The 16,245-nt window shown below is 44.2% G+C and overlaps 1 protein-coding gene across 1 annotated transcript in view; it reads right to left on the reverse strand.

Annotated features, from left to right (window-relative positions):
- The window catches only part of Kcnmb4 (potassium calcium-activated channel subfamily M regulatory beta subunit 4), a 59,235-nt gene extending 43,507 nt beyond the window's left edge, over positions 1–15,728 (reverse strand). Inside the window, exon 1 of the mRNA XM_052753407.1 lies at positions 15,309–15,728. Coding sequence (XP_052609367.1) covers positions 15,309–15,644 — 336 coding nt within the window. The 5' untranslated portion in view covers positions 15,645–15,728. The remainder of the gene's footprint in view (positions 1–15,308) is intronic.
- Positions 15,729–16,245: the final 517 nt, after the last annotated feature.

The following is a 16,245-nucleotide window of genomic DNA, read 5'->3' on the forward strand; positions in this document are numbered from 1 at the left end:
GCTTGTGAGAAAATGGGTTGGGAAGGTGACATTCCAAGAAGAAGTGTAATGTGCCAAGACTGCGTATGGATATTCCAGAAAGAATGAGTCACCGAATGTGCCTGACTGAGAGGGCCATGGGAGATGGCATTAGACAAGGCCCACATTTTCCTGGTATCCACCAAGGAGCTGCTGCGGAGAGTTCTCACTCCTGTCCAGAAGATTTCCACTCACCCACCAAGGATGCTGGGACTATGGCTGCTTTTCGGGAATTTGGCATAATACCCATTTAACTTTTAGATTTGCGCAAATGGCTAACCCTGGTGGCTATGAACATTGAGGAAAGTTCAGAATGACATTCCACCTTCAAGAGAAAATAGTTCAGTTAGCCTCAGTGTTGGAAAATAAAAACACCCTGTCTTTGCTAAAAATAGACGCTCAATGTCAATGGTAGCCAGACCAGAACAAGAGACTCTAATCTGGATGACGTTCAATAGGCTTTAATAATAACAATCAGGCTAGGACACGTAAAAACTGTTCAGAAGCTTATGGTCATGAGTCCAAACCCTTGAGGAAGGCCTGGGGTGTGGCTCAGTGGCAGGGTGTGAGCTCAGCATGCCCAAGTCCCTGGGTTCAAGCCCTAGGGAGACAGCAAAGACTCTTATGACCATATAGATGTATACACCATATAGATTATAGACCATATAGATATCCATCTACCCACATATAGATGTACATCCATTGAACAAGGAAAAGAAACACAAAACTTTTAATGCTCATGCACACATTCAGACAGCCTCGCCGAAGGCATGGTGAATTACTGAATACAGCAAGGTACACGATTCAATGTGTGCGTGGGTGGGTGCCTATTCCATTGAACGTTATGACCACCCCTTCTGCATGAAGGAGACTAACAAGCCCTGGCCTCCTCGATCAGCCCCCTAGTATGAGGATAGATGGTGATGATGAAAAAGGTTTTTGCTCCTATTTGTGGCAGAACGCGTGTTCTCTATATATCCCATCCCATCCACACGTTTGCAGTGTGCAGCTGGCACTCTCCTCCTGAAAGGAGAAGGGGTGGAGTGCCTGTCTCCTCCTCGTTCCTAGACTGTGGAGGAGACAGTGGAGACGCCAGAAATGGTAAGGTGTGACTTTTTTCCTGCTTGCACCTCTTCAGAACATTTGTCCTTGATATCAAAGCCCGGTTCTGTACAGAAACTCCAATTAACACAGCGGAGCGGCCACAGCAAGGTCTGTATGTGGAGGGACTGAGGCCTCCAGTCAACACAGAGAAGCTCCTGCCTGGCAGGTAAGCAAGTGAGATGTCAGAGCGCTCGCACATCCAGGCTCTGAGTCTCTCCACTCAGATCCCAGACACCATGGAGCGGAGGTCACCACTGACTTGTGTTCGGCCGGATTTCCTGACCCAGATTTTGTGAACACAGTAAAACCAATTTGATATTCAGGGATATTTGACAATAACTAATGAATCAGAAGACACAGTAAGGGCAAAATAGGTGGCCAGACTTCAGGGAGGTTTTTTTCTTTGTTTGTTTGTTGTTTTGGGTTGTTTTTTTTTTTTGGTTTTTTGGGGTTTTTTTTTTGTTTTGTTTTTTTTTACCTACATCCCTGAACTTTTGGTAAAATGAAGCCTTATGCAATGAAAGGCATGCCTTCTCATGCTATCCCAGACTGAAAACTGCTTGAAAGGATTCGGGTGGGCTGCTTATCTTTGAGAAAAGACCCTGTGGCAGCATAAGTAGCACCAACTGAACATATTCTGACTTTCCCCTGATGGAACAGGCAGACTTTGACCAGAATACCTGCCCAGTAGAGAATGGCAGGTCTTTACAGCACTGCTGGACACAGGTTCTGTGCTAACCTCAACCCTTTGGCTAAGACGACACTCAGAATGAGAGGTCACAGAGTGAAGGAATGGAGCATGGTGTGGGTTTGTGTCAGAATGAGAGTTCACAGAGTGAAGGAATGGAGTATGGTGTGGGTTTGTGTCAGAATGAGAGTTCACAGAGTGAAGGAATGGAGTATGGTGTGGGTTTCTGTCATGGTAAGCCCAAGAGCCCATGAATTTTCCTGTGTTTGCTTCTTTACCTCTTGGAAATATGGTTGCTGCTCACATAGAGATGTACAGAACGAAGAGTCACAGCCCACAGCTGCCCTATTCCAGACTTTGGTCTCCTTATCCACGGATGTAAGGACATTTGGGTAAATGGCTCTCTAAGAAGACATCTCTTGCCCAAACAGAAAAAGAATAAACTACTCCTGCATTCCTAGGAAATCACAGAAACTAAGGAGTGGATGAATATTCCTGTAGCATCTGTATTCAATTTGTCTGTTTGGTTCTTGCAGAAGGCAAATTTTGGAGAACCACTGTATAGTTAAGTCAATCTGGGATGACTCTAATTTGATCCACTGTTTCAGACACTGTCTCCTAGATCAGATCAACTTACCTCTGACAACTCTACGGCTGTTTATCGGGCCAACACGCCTTTCTCCATCTTTGTGGACTGAGAGCCCACAGAGATGGAGGTCTTACTGTCTTACTCAGGACCACATCCGTTCTGCTATGCTCTAGTCTACAGGAACCTGACTGAACCTCTCAACCCCACACCACCTCACACTGTCTGTGCCGTCACGATGCTGCGCTGTCTGGGCCTGGAGAGCAGGAAGCACCGAGTGGCCTAGATTCCCGAGTAAAGGGGAAAATGTGTCAAGAGGGTAGAAATCCAGGGGCCTGTCACCTCAGTGATGAGCTGGGATCTACTGGTCTCAGCAGTTTCTGGGTATTACTCCCAAATCAGAGCGAATTGCTATGCTGTTCATTTGAAGACATAAGCACAAAGCTTGGGTTCCTTTACAGGAATGACGAAACCTGTATCAACATTGAGGCTTGCTACTCTGACCCATTTACTGATGAACCCATGACCCTGCCAGCTTCAGTGGCAGCAGAGCAGAAAAACCCGCTCCAGGCCACAGGGCAGGAAGCAACCTCAACTTTCCTATATGGTCCTGAACTTCCAATAGTGTAGATGAGGTTGGCGCCAGAAGCATAGGCAGCCCCCATAGAGTCCTGGTGGTATGAAGTGAACCATTTCTTCCTTTGGCAAATGACCGTTCTCCTTTTGAGAATCCACTGGCTTGTTACTGGGTCACAGTAAGGTTTACAAGCTTCAATATGGGTCATCAAATACCATGCTCTCCACTGGTTAGTAAGCAGACTATCTTACTAATACATAAAATAGAGATTTACAAGATTAAGGGAGGTGTCTCATGAAGGCAAGTTTCAAAACCACGTGGCTCTTTCTCTCAATGAACAATCTCTTCAAACTGCTCCCTTCCTCAACTCATCTTAATGTCCAATTGTTTATATAAGCTTATTTTTCTCGTACTGGGACACACATCCTAGGAGGGGTGCATGAAGTCTATAGCCAGTTTTGATGGATAAAAAAAAATTTCCATGTTAAAAATTTAAATTTACATGAACACTCTAAGTCAAATCTCAAATTCTCTTGCCTATTTTTTCAGCTGATCAAATAAATACCCCTATTACTTATCGGCAAATAATGTACATTAGTAGCTAAAAGAAAAAGGTAAAATGAAAACCACATATAATGGGAGGCATTTTAAATAGATAGAAAATTAGTAGTGTGAGCATGAATATACAAAATGACAAGCATATAGCTGTATTTTGCAAATATAAAACATGCTGTTTTGTTACCTACTTTGGAGAATAATACACCATTTTGATAATAATGATAATAAAACATCATTTTATGGGAAAATATTTCTTCAATAAATTTAATGCATAATATTTTATGGTATAAGTGTGAGTCTGTTAAAGCATGTGTGTGTGTATACTTGTATATGTACAGATATACAATATATATAAATATATACTTTATACATAGTATACATATATTATGTACGTATGCATATATGTATATATAATTTTTTATGTGTGTAGGTGTTTTGCCTACATGCATGTCTGTGCACCACATGTGTGTGTGCCTGGTATCCAAAGAGGCATCAGATCCCCTGCAGTTGGAGTTCCCATATAGGTGATGTGAATCGAACCTAAGTCCTGTGGAAGATCAGCCAGTGCTCTTCACTACTGATCAGTCTCTCCAGGCTCATGGTGATAGCTCATCTTGGTTGTCAAAGCAACTGCATCATAACCACTAAAGCCAAATCTGCTTGGTAGAGCTGCAAGGGGTTTTCTTAAGCAGATCATTCTAGGTGTGAAAGCCCCCACTGAGAGAGCGCTACACCTTCCAATGGCAGCCCACATGAAAGGACATGGGAGAAAGGAGGTTTTGCTTTTTTCCTGCTCGCCCTCATTCTCACTGGCAAGTTCATCTCCCCTGTTACTGTAGCCATTCCAAGGCAGCCTAAAACCCAGTAGCTCTCCAGGAATCCTCCCAGACTCCAGCACCAGATTGGGACTATTGAGACATCCTGTCTCGGGGACTGAACATCTACTGGAGCCTTGGCCTTTCTGTCCGGAGATAGCCATTGTTGGACTAGCTGGACCACAGCCTGTAAGCCACGCTAATAAACTACCTTTTAATCTACATCCGTTCTATCAGTTCTGTTCCTTTGGAGAACTCAGAGTCTTTGAGGGACTCCCAAACTTCCCTCGGAGACTTCACAAGCTGACCCTCCGTTGCCTCCATGGCTCTTAGAATTCTTAATCTTCCATGCTCCAACAGAAGAGTCCATTAAGCTTTGAGTACTAACGGCTTTCCCAGCCCAAAGCTCCAAATTCTTCCGTGATCCTCACTTACTGATCAGCATGTCTGGACAATCCTGAGATTACGCAGAATTTTTCACTTGTCTGGTACAAGTAATCTTCATCGAATTATCTATGCACATGTTCACATTTTATTTCTATTGAAAAGATGATCTTTTATTGCTAAGGGCTCTCGTTGACTTTTTTTTTTCTCGTTGACTTTTGAATCATTTTCCTACAGAAGTGTAACTATTCTCTAAAACTTGTCATTTTTCTTTAAACTTCACCAAATATTTTCAAAGTGTAGGTTTTTCCCTATTATACAATTAAATACAACAGCATAGTCATTCATGATTTCTGTCTTTGATGTTGTGTTTAGATGGGCTTTGCTCATCCTGAAAAATTATCTAAATATTTATACTTTACTTATGATTTCACTACTTTTAGTTCTGTAACTTTAAAACTATATTCCACTAAAATTGTAATTTAAATTAAATGCTTGGGTTTACTTACACAAAGAAATTTCCAAGTTAATTATGCATTTTAATTTACAATTATTGTGTGTATATGGGGGGGCGTGTACATGCTACAAGTGCACATGTAAAGGTCAGAGGGCAACTTCTGGAAGCCATTTCTTGCCTTTTACTGAATGACCCAGGGATTGAACTCGGATCAGCAGGCGTGTGCAGCAAGTGCTTTTACCCCCGAACCACCTCACCAGCCCACAAGTCATTTTTATTTACAAAGTTGCTGTTTTAAATATTTTTTTGTCAAAATAATAGGGAGATTTTTAGAATCATCTACTGAATAAATATCCTCCCAAATTATGCAAAACGCTAAAATTTGCAAAACAAATCATAATCCCTTGGTGTGGAATGGCTTCATTAAAATGCAACTCACCTACCACTCAATTCATCCATTCAATGTGTTCAATTTAATGATTGTTGGTAGGTTCAGAGAGGCAACTATTACTACCATCAATTTAAGAACATTTTTTATTATACCAAAAAGACACCTGCACGCATTAACTATCATACTCAAATGCCGTATGCTTCTGCTAACTCACTCCAGTCTTCACAGTATAGAATTCAATATTGGGAACATCAATATTCGGCCTTTAGTGGTTTGGTAGTTGGTTGTCTTTTTGTTGTTATTTGTTTTTGTTTGTCTGTTGGATTTTTTTCTTTGTTTTAGGTACCAAATTCATTTAATTTAAATAATGATGCAAATTCAAGAATTTCGGTGGATGTTCCAGAACAAGTTACAGAAAGGGTGAAGCTAATTCCAATATGCATATGTTGCCATGAGGTGACCAGAGAGGGCCCTCTACACGGGGAAGCTTAACATCTCCTCATTACTGTCTCCCACCATGAACTTGTCAAAGAGATACTCACTCCATGCCACCTCCAGGGACTCACATTGTGCACGAATTAGTTTTGTGGCCACTGAATTCTTCGATGGACGTCACCTCTCACTCAGGTACTGAGTCTTAATAAAGTCTCAGAAGTGGGCAGCATGTCTGTCTGCAGCTGGCCTGTGCGGCTCCAGTGGTGATTGGCTCATACTGTTTCCAAGGGTAACAAACACTCCCCGGCGGCGTTCAGCTCACTCTCTTGGTTGTTGTGGTCCGGTTTCTTGATACCCTGCAGGAAGACCTGGCTACTTCATTGATTCTACACCTCCACTAGTTCTACCTCCTTGTGACATTCTGAAAGGAAGTATTTGGCAAACTCCTTCAAAGCCACATCATCGTGGTCCATGCAGTAAGACACAGATAGATATAGGGGAGCTCTAAGCTAATCTGGTGGGTGATGGCGTCCTCTCAGTCCTGTTGGTAGTTCTGGTTTGCCTGCCGGGGATGGGGAGGTGGAGAGGGTAGGGCTCAACTATCACGGCAGAGGCTAGGAGAAATACTGTAGAGGTGTTGGGTTGGGCTGAGGCCACTGCTTGGAGGTGGCAAAGAGCTGTTGGTTTTGAGTGGCCAGCGAGGGTGGTAAGTCAGGTGCCAGTTTCTGTTCATGCACTGTCGAAGCCAGAGAGCATGGCAAATCATGGCAAAGAACTTTGGTTGGCTTCTTAAATTTGGCATACTTTTGTGGTTCACTCAGTTCTTATGTAGAGTTATATCACTTCCCATTGTATAAATACAGCACATTGATCAATTCATCAGAGGATGAATGTTTGGTAGGTCTCAATTGTTGCTATTATGAATTATGCTTCTAGTTGCTGTGATTACTCTAGTATATACATTTTTCCACACTTTTACTTTCAACATCCTTGTGCTATTTTTGTTTCATTTTGTTTTGTTTTGTTTGTTTTTAGTGTGTTACTCCTAAAATCAGAACATATTTGATTTTGACATTTCTGGATTAACAATCCCTGTCTTTTAATTGGGGTAAATGGTCCATTTACATTTAATACATGTTCTTATACACATATATACATGTTAGTTAAATACCTATTTAGAAATTTTGTTCTACAGATTTACATTCCTTTTTCTCTCATTTGGACTATCTGTTATATACTGTACTGCGTCTCTCTCTCCCTCTCTCTCTCTCTCTCTCTCTTTCTCTCTCTCTCTCTCTCTCTCTCTCTCTCTCTGTGTGTGTATGTGTGTGTGTGTGTGTGTGTGTGTGTGTGTGTGTGTGTGTGTGTGTGTGTGTGTGATGTGTGATGTGTGTGTTATGGTACGTTGAATCCTGGTACTTGTCCATGCTAAGCAAGCAGCAAGCACTGAGCTACACAGCAACCCATAAATCTTTTTACTACACAAATCTTGAAGTTGAACACTTGGATGGAATCTAGGCTGAGACCAGAGAATGAGCATTTCTATCAAGTTCACAGATGGTGCCAATGCTGCTAGAATGCTGACCACACTCTGAAAAACAGCAGTTTGGAACATGAAACAGACGGTCCATGAGGGGATGGGTGAAGAGGTATTTAAAAATTGAAGCAAAAGAGAACTGTGTCTGGGGCTAGAGAGACGGCTCAGCAGTTAAGAGAGCCTTCTGTTTCCCCAGAGGACACTGGGTAAAGGTTTCGCAGTCCACATGCCCCACTGCACTAAAGAGAAGAATCTAGACACTCTTTGCATGGGATTTGGTAACAGATATCTCTGTAGGGACCTAATGTGGGCTGGATTCTGCAAACATATAAACTAATTTGAATTCATTTACTGACAAAAAAAAGTAATAAAATAACAAATGTAATGATTTGCAGTTATAACACAGGTTATTTTTAAAGATTTGAAGAGGGTACTACTACAAGTCAAAATTACATTTTTTTTGCACATTGGTTTATGTCCTAGAGAACGTCTAAGGCACAGCAGGAGAAACGGTTAGAAACATATGTAATATGAAACACCATTCTGTTCAGTGTTTTCCTGTGAGTAATTATGTTAATTGTAATATAAATGTGCTGTTGATCTAGGAACTCAGCTGATTATGCAGTTCTGCTAAAAGCTGAAAAAATTTAAACCAAGGGGAAATAAAACTTGACATCTTCATTCATGAATGAGAGCAAAAAACATTTTAAATAAATAAAAGGTGTCAAGATCTCACAAAAAGTTTTACAGTTCTGAGGTGTTTGTGACAAAAAAAAAAACCAATCAACTCATTTCCCTTAAATTGCAAATAAAATTTAGCATCACAAATCTCCTGAATTTTAGTTTCTGGTTATTTTTTTTAATATATGATTTTGGGAAAAGCTTACAAATTGAGATTTTCATAAATGGTATCCACAAGTGGAGATTAGCAATCGAGCATGAAAAACAATCTCAGATACAGAGATCAGATCGTTTTCAAAGTGTGTGGTGGGACACATCTTTAATTCTAGCCCTCGGAGGGTGGAGGATGGAGCATTTCTGATTGAAACCAATCTGGTCTACAGAGCAAGTTCTAGGCCCGCCAGAGTTGCCTGGTGAAACCTTGTCTCCAAGGAAGAAGAGAGCAATCAATACATTCTTTCACTTGAGGCAATATCTTATTATGGTGCCCAGGCTGGCCTCAAACCTGTCATCCTCCTGCCTCAGCCTCAGTAACCTCAGTGCTAGAATCACAGGGGCTCATCACCATGGCTGGTGTGTTCTGGAATACCCGACCCTTTTTGTCACCTGCTCAAACACATCCCTTGGCTTCTGGATGAGTTTTGCTGCTGAGACACAAATTTAGAGACAAACAAACAAAACAGCAACAACAACAAAACAACATATACATCCGCCATCATTAAAATTCTAGATTCTGGGCAGAGATGTGGCTCAGTTAAGAGCATTGGCTGCTGTTCCAGAGGACCTGGGTTCAGGTCCCAGAACACACACACAGTAGCTCCCAACTGTCTGTAACTCCAGTTCCAGGGGATCTGATGCCCTCCTCTGGCCTCCACAGGCACCCAGCATGCATATGGGCACACAGACAGACAGACAGACGACACGAAAAGCACCTATACACATAAAATAAAAATAATTTTTTGAAAAAGATTCTGGACTTTGGAATCTTTGGGATACTTCTGCTGGGGTAACATCTACGTTCTAGCCAAGCTTTACTTCTCCCAGGAGTTAAGGGAGAGCGCATTCCCTTGCCTTGGAAATCATCTACATCCAGAAGCTCATGGCACAGCTAGATTCAAGGCTACTAGCCAATGGTAGTTGTGTCTTTCTCAAGCTACATTATTCTGACTTCTCTATCTATGTTTCACTTTGAAAGACCCTAGCTACCAGGACTACATATAGACTTCAAGATAATCTGCCAATAAAAAATTAAATTATTATTATTATTGTTTTATGTATATGGGTGTCTTGCCTGCATTGATGTCTGGTGTACAGACAGACCAGAAGAGTGTGTTGAATCCCCTAGAACTAGAGTTATAGATAATTGTGAACTGCCATGTGGGTGCCAAGAATCAAATCCAGGTCCTCTGGAAGAGCAGTCAACACCCTCAACTGAGCCATCTTTCCTGCCCCTAATCTCCCAGTTTTAACATGGCTGATTGCTTATCTTAATTCTCCCCTGCTGGCTAACGACACGCACAGATTGTTGAGGCTTATGATGTGAACCTCCATGAGACAGTCTTCCTTCCATAGCATCCCAATGACCACAAAGCCCTTCTGTGAAGTCAAGGCCACTACACCACTGGCCACAATTTCCCTTCCCACCTTTCCCCTATAGCAGTCAACCTGCAGATCCCCCAGCACCTCCCCCCAACACACACACACACACACACACACACACACACACACACACACACACACACACACACACACACACACCACACACACACTCACACAGTTCAAGGCTTTGCTTGTGGTATTTTTCTCTCCCTTGATCATCTTTTCATTCTTCTTTTCCTCACCAAGACACTTCCCCTGGCAAGTGTCTTCTTCTCCATGAAGCTTTCTACCTCACTTTCCCCCACGAATGTCTCTATCATCTATCTGCGCTGCCCTATAGAACTTGGCGTTTTTTGATGGTTACATATGTTCTATATGGCGTCTGCCAGGCCAGTGGTTCTCACCCTGTGGGTCGTGCAACCCCTATGGGGTCAAATATCGGATATTTACGCTACGATTTACATAACAGCAGCAAAATTATGGTAGGGAGTCACCACACCATGAGGAACTGTATTAAAGGGTCGCAGTGTTAGGAAGGTTGAGAACGGCTGGTTTAGGCCATCATCTTGGGGGCAGAAACTCAAAGGTTCATTTTCATCCGTGTGCCTGTCAGACATACGTGAAATGGAACCCTTGATTTTCACCCACAATCTAAACCCTCCCACTTTTGCAAAGGCACCCCCATTTGCCAAAAAACTTTGGGGCCCTCTCCCATTCCTCTTGCCTTCATTAGCTGTATCAGCTCAACAATAAATCTTACCACGGGTGCCCACTGACCTACGCCACCCCTCTCTTTTGCCTATTCTGGTTCCTCAAGCTCCCTGCGTCCACACTGGCCTCTGTACTTCTCAGTCCGCACGAGTGAGCACGTGTGTGCATGCGCCCACACGCAGCCATGCACACACATTACTTTTCAGCAGCCAGATGAATGGTTCGGATCTTTAGAAATCATTTGATTATATCTGAGCTACGCTCAGTGTCGAGGATTTACTTGACCACCATGTTTATAATACACCAAAAGCTCCTCAGGACTCCAATGCCACCTCCCTCTGCTCAATGCCTGGGTCTCCATGGCCCAATCCCACTCACTGTTGGACCCACTGTTCTTCAAACAGACCTAGTGGCCGCTCGGCCCAGTGTCTCTACCTCTGCTATCTGTTCAGCGTGTGGAAATAAATGTCTCTCCAGAAAGCTGTAGGTCTTGCTCCTCCCCGTCCTTTCAATCTCTGGGTACCCTGTAAAGCCTCTGCAATGACCATTTTATCATACCCACCTGCTGTGAGCATCTTGTACGTAACAAGGGCAGCTCTGTGTCTCTCCTATCACTAGCTATGTCCTCATCCTGACAGAACTTTAACAACATCTATCTATCTATCAATACAGGAAATTCCACTGTAAATTTACTCACCACCAAAACGCAAACTCCAAGAGTGCGGGAACTTTGATCTCTCTTCTGGTCTGGAACCCGGCAGGACACATTGCACAGACTGTTATGCTAATGAGCAAGCTCATCTTTACATATCTTGAAGGTTTTGTGCCCTGTCCTTTGACCACAACAGATTTTGAGAAACCAGAAGCTCAACTGAATCAATCTATCTATCAACTTATCTATCATCTATCATCTATCTATCTATCTATCTATCTATCTATCTATCTATCTATCTATCTACCTACCTACCTATATATCTACCTACCTACCTATCATCTATCAATATATAATTATATATAATTAATATATTATTTAATAATATCATCAAAGAAAAAAACCTCCAAAGAAAGCCGCTTCTCTGTGGACAAATAAAGACTAGAGGTGTTGGCACAACTCCACTTACACTGTCATTATGTGTCATTACGCAGCTCTAGTCTGATGGATTTCACCTTAGAGGAGAAAATACATCAAACTGAATACTCAGGCCAAAGCTCAGGAATTTCCTCAGGAGCCATGGGGCGGGCCCTTCCATGTGCGGGGACAGGGCACACGAGTGTGGGTCTGAAGGTCCTTTGCTAAGGTGACTGGCAGCCACAGTGCGTTGATCCGTCTTCTACTCTCCTGGATGTTCTTCTAGCCCAAAGCCCTTTACTCTATTTTCAATGTCAAAGCATCGGTTTCTTAGAAACAGACTTATTCTTTGATTTTAGGGGTTTTTTTTTAATCAACGTGGGGAGGGGGGGGCAATCCCCCAAAACAAACACTAACACAGCCTGTCTCGAATCACCCACTCTCATACCACACAGCAGAGGGCAGTCCCTAAATTCATCTTTTCTTTGCTGTCCAAGGTAGGTAACTGCAAACGCAAGTGTTTGTAATTGTGCACGTTCATTTCATTTAAACTAACCAATTTAAAATGAGCTTCCCACACTAATTTTAAATGACTCCCTTCCTGCCCTTCAGAATTTCTCTTAGTCCTGATTTTAATACCCGTTTCTATATTCAGTAGCGTCCGCATCTTTTATGTTGAAAACATGAACATTAATCACAGTGAACTTGTTTTGAAGTCCGCTGCTTTCCCTGCAGAGCTTTTCATGAGTGCATTTCCCAAGACACTGATTTTCATCTCGTGGCTATATATTAGAACCACTTGCATGACTTGGAAAACTACCATACTCAGGCCCCATCCAAGGCCAAATCAATGTGCCTGAAAACCAGACCTAAGGACAAGAATTTATTTTTAAAGTTCCCAAGTAATCGCCCAGTGCAGCCACAGTCAAGGACCAGAGGTCTTAGTTACACACACCCCTGTGAGTCACAAAGAGACAGTGCAGTGTTGGGAACAGCAGCAAGAGGAAGCAAACTCCAAAACTCAAGACGATGCTACGGTTAATCCACACAGTGGGTCCTATCCCTAATCAAGTCCTTAGCTGACCTGAATACTACGTGACTTAGACACAGTGATTCCCTCAGAAAATAAGGATTTGATGGGAAAACATAAATAAATGGAGCAGGACTTAGAGATATTTTAAAGAAATTATTAGTGGAAAGTCAGCATTTTCCTCAGTGGTCCACAGCTCAACAAGTTACCTATTTGTAACATCTGTTCCCTTCTGGTCTTTTGCTGTGATACTTTAAGGAAACTCCAGGGAAGAGTACTTACTCTATTTATACAAGAAGGGATTTCCTAACAGTTTCTGGTGATGGTTGGATTTGGAGAGAATGTCAGAAGTAGCTGGGACATGAAAGGAATAGATTGAAAAACTGAAAGTAAGGTAGCAAGGATATAGCTCTGTGTAGTCACTGTGCAATGGGACCAGACAATGGGGACTGCCTATTTGCAAGGGCACCATAGAAACTAAATCTTATTATGCACCTGACTCTACCATGGTATTTTGGCTACACCGAATTTTTCCATTATCCAATGCTTACAAAAATTTCCAAATTGAACACTTAATTGACAAAAAAGTGATGTTTGTTCTATAAATACTACACTACATCATAATTTGGACAAAGATGCATATTTGGCAGAGGAAACCTTGTCTAAATTGATGGAGAGGTCATTCATCACTTTCTGGACCATAAAATATGTCATTTTTCCAGTTCCGACAATTTTGTGAATAGTCTGTCTACCTTAAGATTTTGTTTGGTACCTCTTCAAAGCAACTATTGCCAAGCTCTTAACTGGCACTGGGGGGGGGGGGGGGGATGAGATTATTTACAAGTGGAGAGAGAGAGAATTTTAGTATTACATAAAACATTGTGATTGCTTCCAAGTGATTTAAGAATCAGTGACCTAATGATTCCAATTTATTTCAGTTGCCAGATCCTGCCTGGAAATTGTGAAGTTGTCTTCTGTGGTAAATTCTAATTTGTCTATGCCAAAATTAGATATTAACCATCTACTAATATGTATGTATATGCCTATGTACAGCTCATTATTGATTAAAGCACTATCTCAAGAGTAATTAGCAGGGCTTCAACAACTACGCCCACTCCTAAGTGACAAACTACAGAGCATCTTCTAAATTAATCACCAAATTACTACTTGACACCTTTTTTAAATATTTATTTTATTTAATTCAAATTTTAAAAAAACGTTTTTCTAAAACCATTGGACTTCTTTTTAGATTACTAAGCACTAAACAGATTAACTCACACCTCTTTGAGACCCTACCATTTGTCAAAGGGCTCAGACATTAGACTCTGTATTAGAAATGTTTATTTCTGTATTTACTGTCCCCATATTATCCTCATTTTCAAGGCCAACGAATCTTCATGCATTTACCAGGAGACTCTTCCAACGAGGAGTCAAATCATATTTTTAAAGAGTAATTACTTCTAACTTTCCAAATTAATGAGTTACTCTGGAGTTTCTCCACAAATCTAGTTTAAAATATTAATTTAGATTTCAGATTAATATATATCTTGTCACATTTAACAGAACGTGTTCCCGGTGTGCACAGGATTCATTTTCTTGGGCAGGATTTTCTGCCCGTCTTTAAGCATAGCCCTCACGGAGTAAAGAGTCTGCAACTTAAATAAACATACATACCTTTAGTTGGAGGCAGAAAAAAAAAAAAAAAGCCCAAAGCATCAAAGAACCCTCCTGCAGAAGCAGGCGCGCAGCAAAGCTCCATTAGTTCATGGACTGAGGGCACTGCTTTTCATAAGTGCTTTTTTCCCCCTGGGAACTTTTCCGAGTCTCCCTCTCTGCTCTCCAGAAGCTCCTCGCGAGTCCTAACCAGGTTTTATCTATTTTTTTCCTCCTTTTTTCTTTCTTTTCTCTTTGCTTGTGACAACAAAGAAGTTGTCAGGAAAGGGCTGCTTGGTATATTTCATCGAGGGCTTTCTATTTTCGGTAAGTTTTACTGTTCTCCAACTGCTCCTGATTCTCCCCAAACACCCAGAGTGGTTAGGACCCCTCTAAATTCCCCCTCCCAACCCACCACACAAACAAACCCGACCTAATCAGAACTTCCCACTGGATTCCTGAGTGCTGTTGACTCCCCCCACCCCACTCCCCAAAATGCCCATCTTTAGACCTCAAGTTAAAAACCTCTGTTTAGAACTAAAAGGCAAAAGCCTAAGAATTTTCCAGGAGCGAAGAGACCCCTTCAACCTCTCCAAAGGTCATGACATTGGGAGTTCTCGAGGCCAGTTCACAAACACGGGTGCAGGTTGACCTTATGCTGGAGTAGCTGGGTCCCCCCGCTAGCCCATGGCTATGTTCAAAGGAAAAGTTAACTTTCTTTGCACCCTGAGTTCAGGCAAACCTGTGGGTACTGCACCTGGGCTTGGAGGGAGCTCAGAAACCTAAGAAGAGCTAATAAGATCAGTGTTTGCAGAGAGACTCTGGGTACCACCGCCCCGCGGGCAAACGCACCCTGAGGACTGGAGCCCTGGAGCTCCACAGATGCGTGCATGCAACTCAGGCCTCCCATCTCCTTCTAGCAAGGCCAGTACACTCCGGATCTTCCCCTGGGGTCTGACCCGGGAGCTGGCCTCGAACCTGCACCGTTAGGCGGCGGGAGCTCCCGCGTCCTTACCTTGGGGTTGGTCAGGAGCTGGTGCTGATCGCTGTGTAGCAGCGCCCTGGAGTTGGACTCGGAGTTGTTCACGTATACCTGGACGCAGGGGTACTGCGAGGTGCCCCTGCAGTCGGTGCCACAGGTGAAGGTGCACTCGAACACCTCGCCGATCTGCTGCACCGACAGCACCGTGCAGTTGGCCGCCGTGGCTTGCAGATCCTGCAGCGCGGGACTGAGCCAGCAGAAGCCGAAGATGAAGAGCGACACGACGCCGGAGATGATGAGGAACAAGCCGAGCCGGATGCTCTTGTCTTCGGCTTCCGTGTACTCGTAAGCCACCCTGAGCTTCGCCATCGCCCCCCACTCTCCACGGCTGGCGCGCTCCCCGCCCCCTCCCGCCCCCGGCGCGGAGCTCGACTGCCTCGGGCGGGAGGAGCCGCCGCCGCCGCCGCCACCACCACCGCCGCCGCCGCCGCCGCCGCGCGACAGCAGGGGAGTGGGCGGCGAGGGGGCGCGCGCGAGAACAAAGGGGCCGAGGCCGGCGACGCCCCCGGCGGCGGCGCTGCCCGAGGCCCGGCTCCCCGGTGCCACGGTCGCCTCAGAGCGTCCCGCACCCCGGGGCTCCCCGAGCCGGCCCCCGCCCCCGCGCGCTCCGCGCCCCGCGCCCGTCCCCCGGAGCTCGCCGCCCGCCTGCCATCGCCTCGGCCGATCGCCCGCCGCCCCGACGCTGGGAGCGGCTGGGCTGCCGAGCCCGGGCTCCGCCGTGCGGGAGGCTGCTCCTCCCCGCCCTGGGCGCCGCCGCCCCGCCCCGCCCCGCGGGCTTCTCCCGGGGGCGAGCACCCCACCCCGGGCCGCCGCCGCGCGAGCTGCTCTCGGAATCCTCCTCGCCAGATGCCACCTGGAGAGGTGGCGGAGAGGGCCGCCGCGGCGAACCGCTGAGCACCCGCTTAAGCAA

This window comes from Peromyscus californicus, unplaced genomic scaffold (assembly GCF_007827085.1).
Source record: "Peromyscus californicus insignis strain IS unplaced genomic scaffold, ASM782708v3 Scaffold_24__1_contigs__length_46423439, whole genome shotgun sequence".
NCBI classification, from domain to species: domain Eukaryota; kingdom Metazoa; phylum Chordata; class Mammalia; order Rodentia; family Cricetidae; genus Peromyscus; species Peromyscus californicus.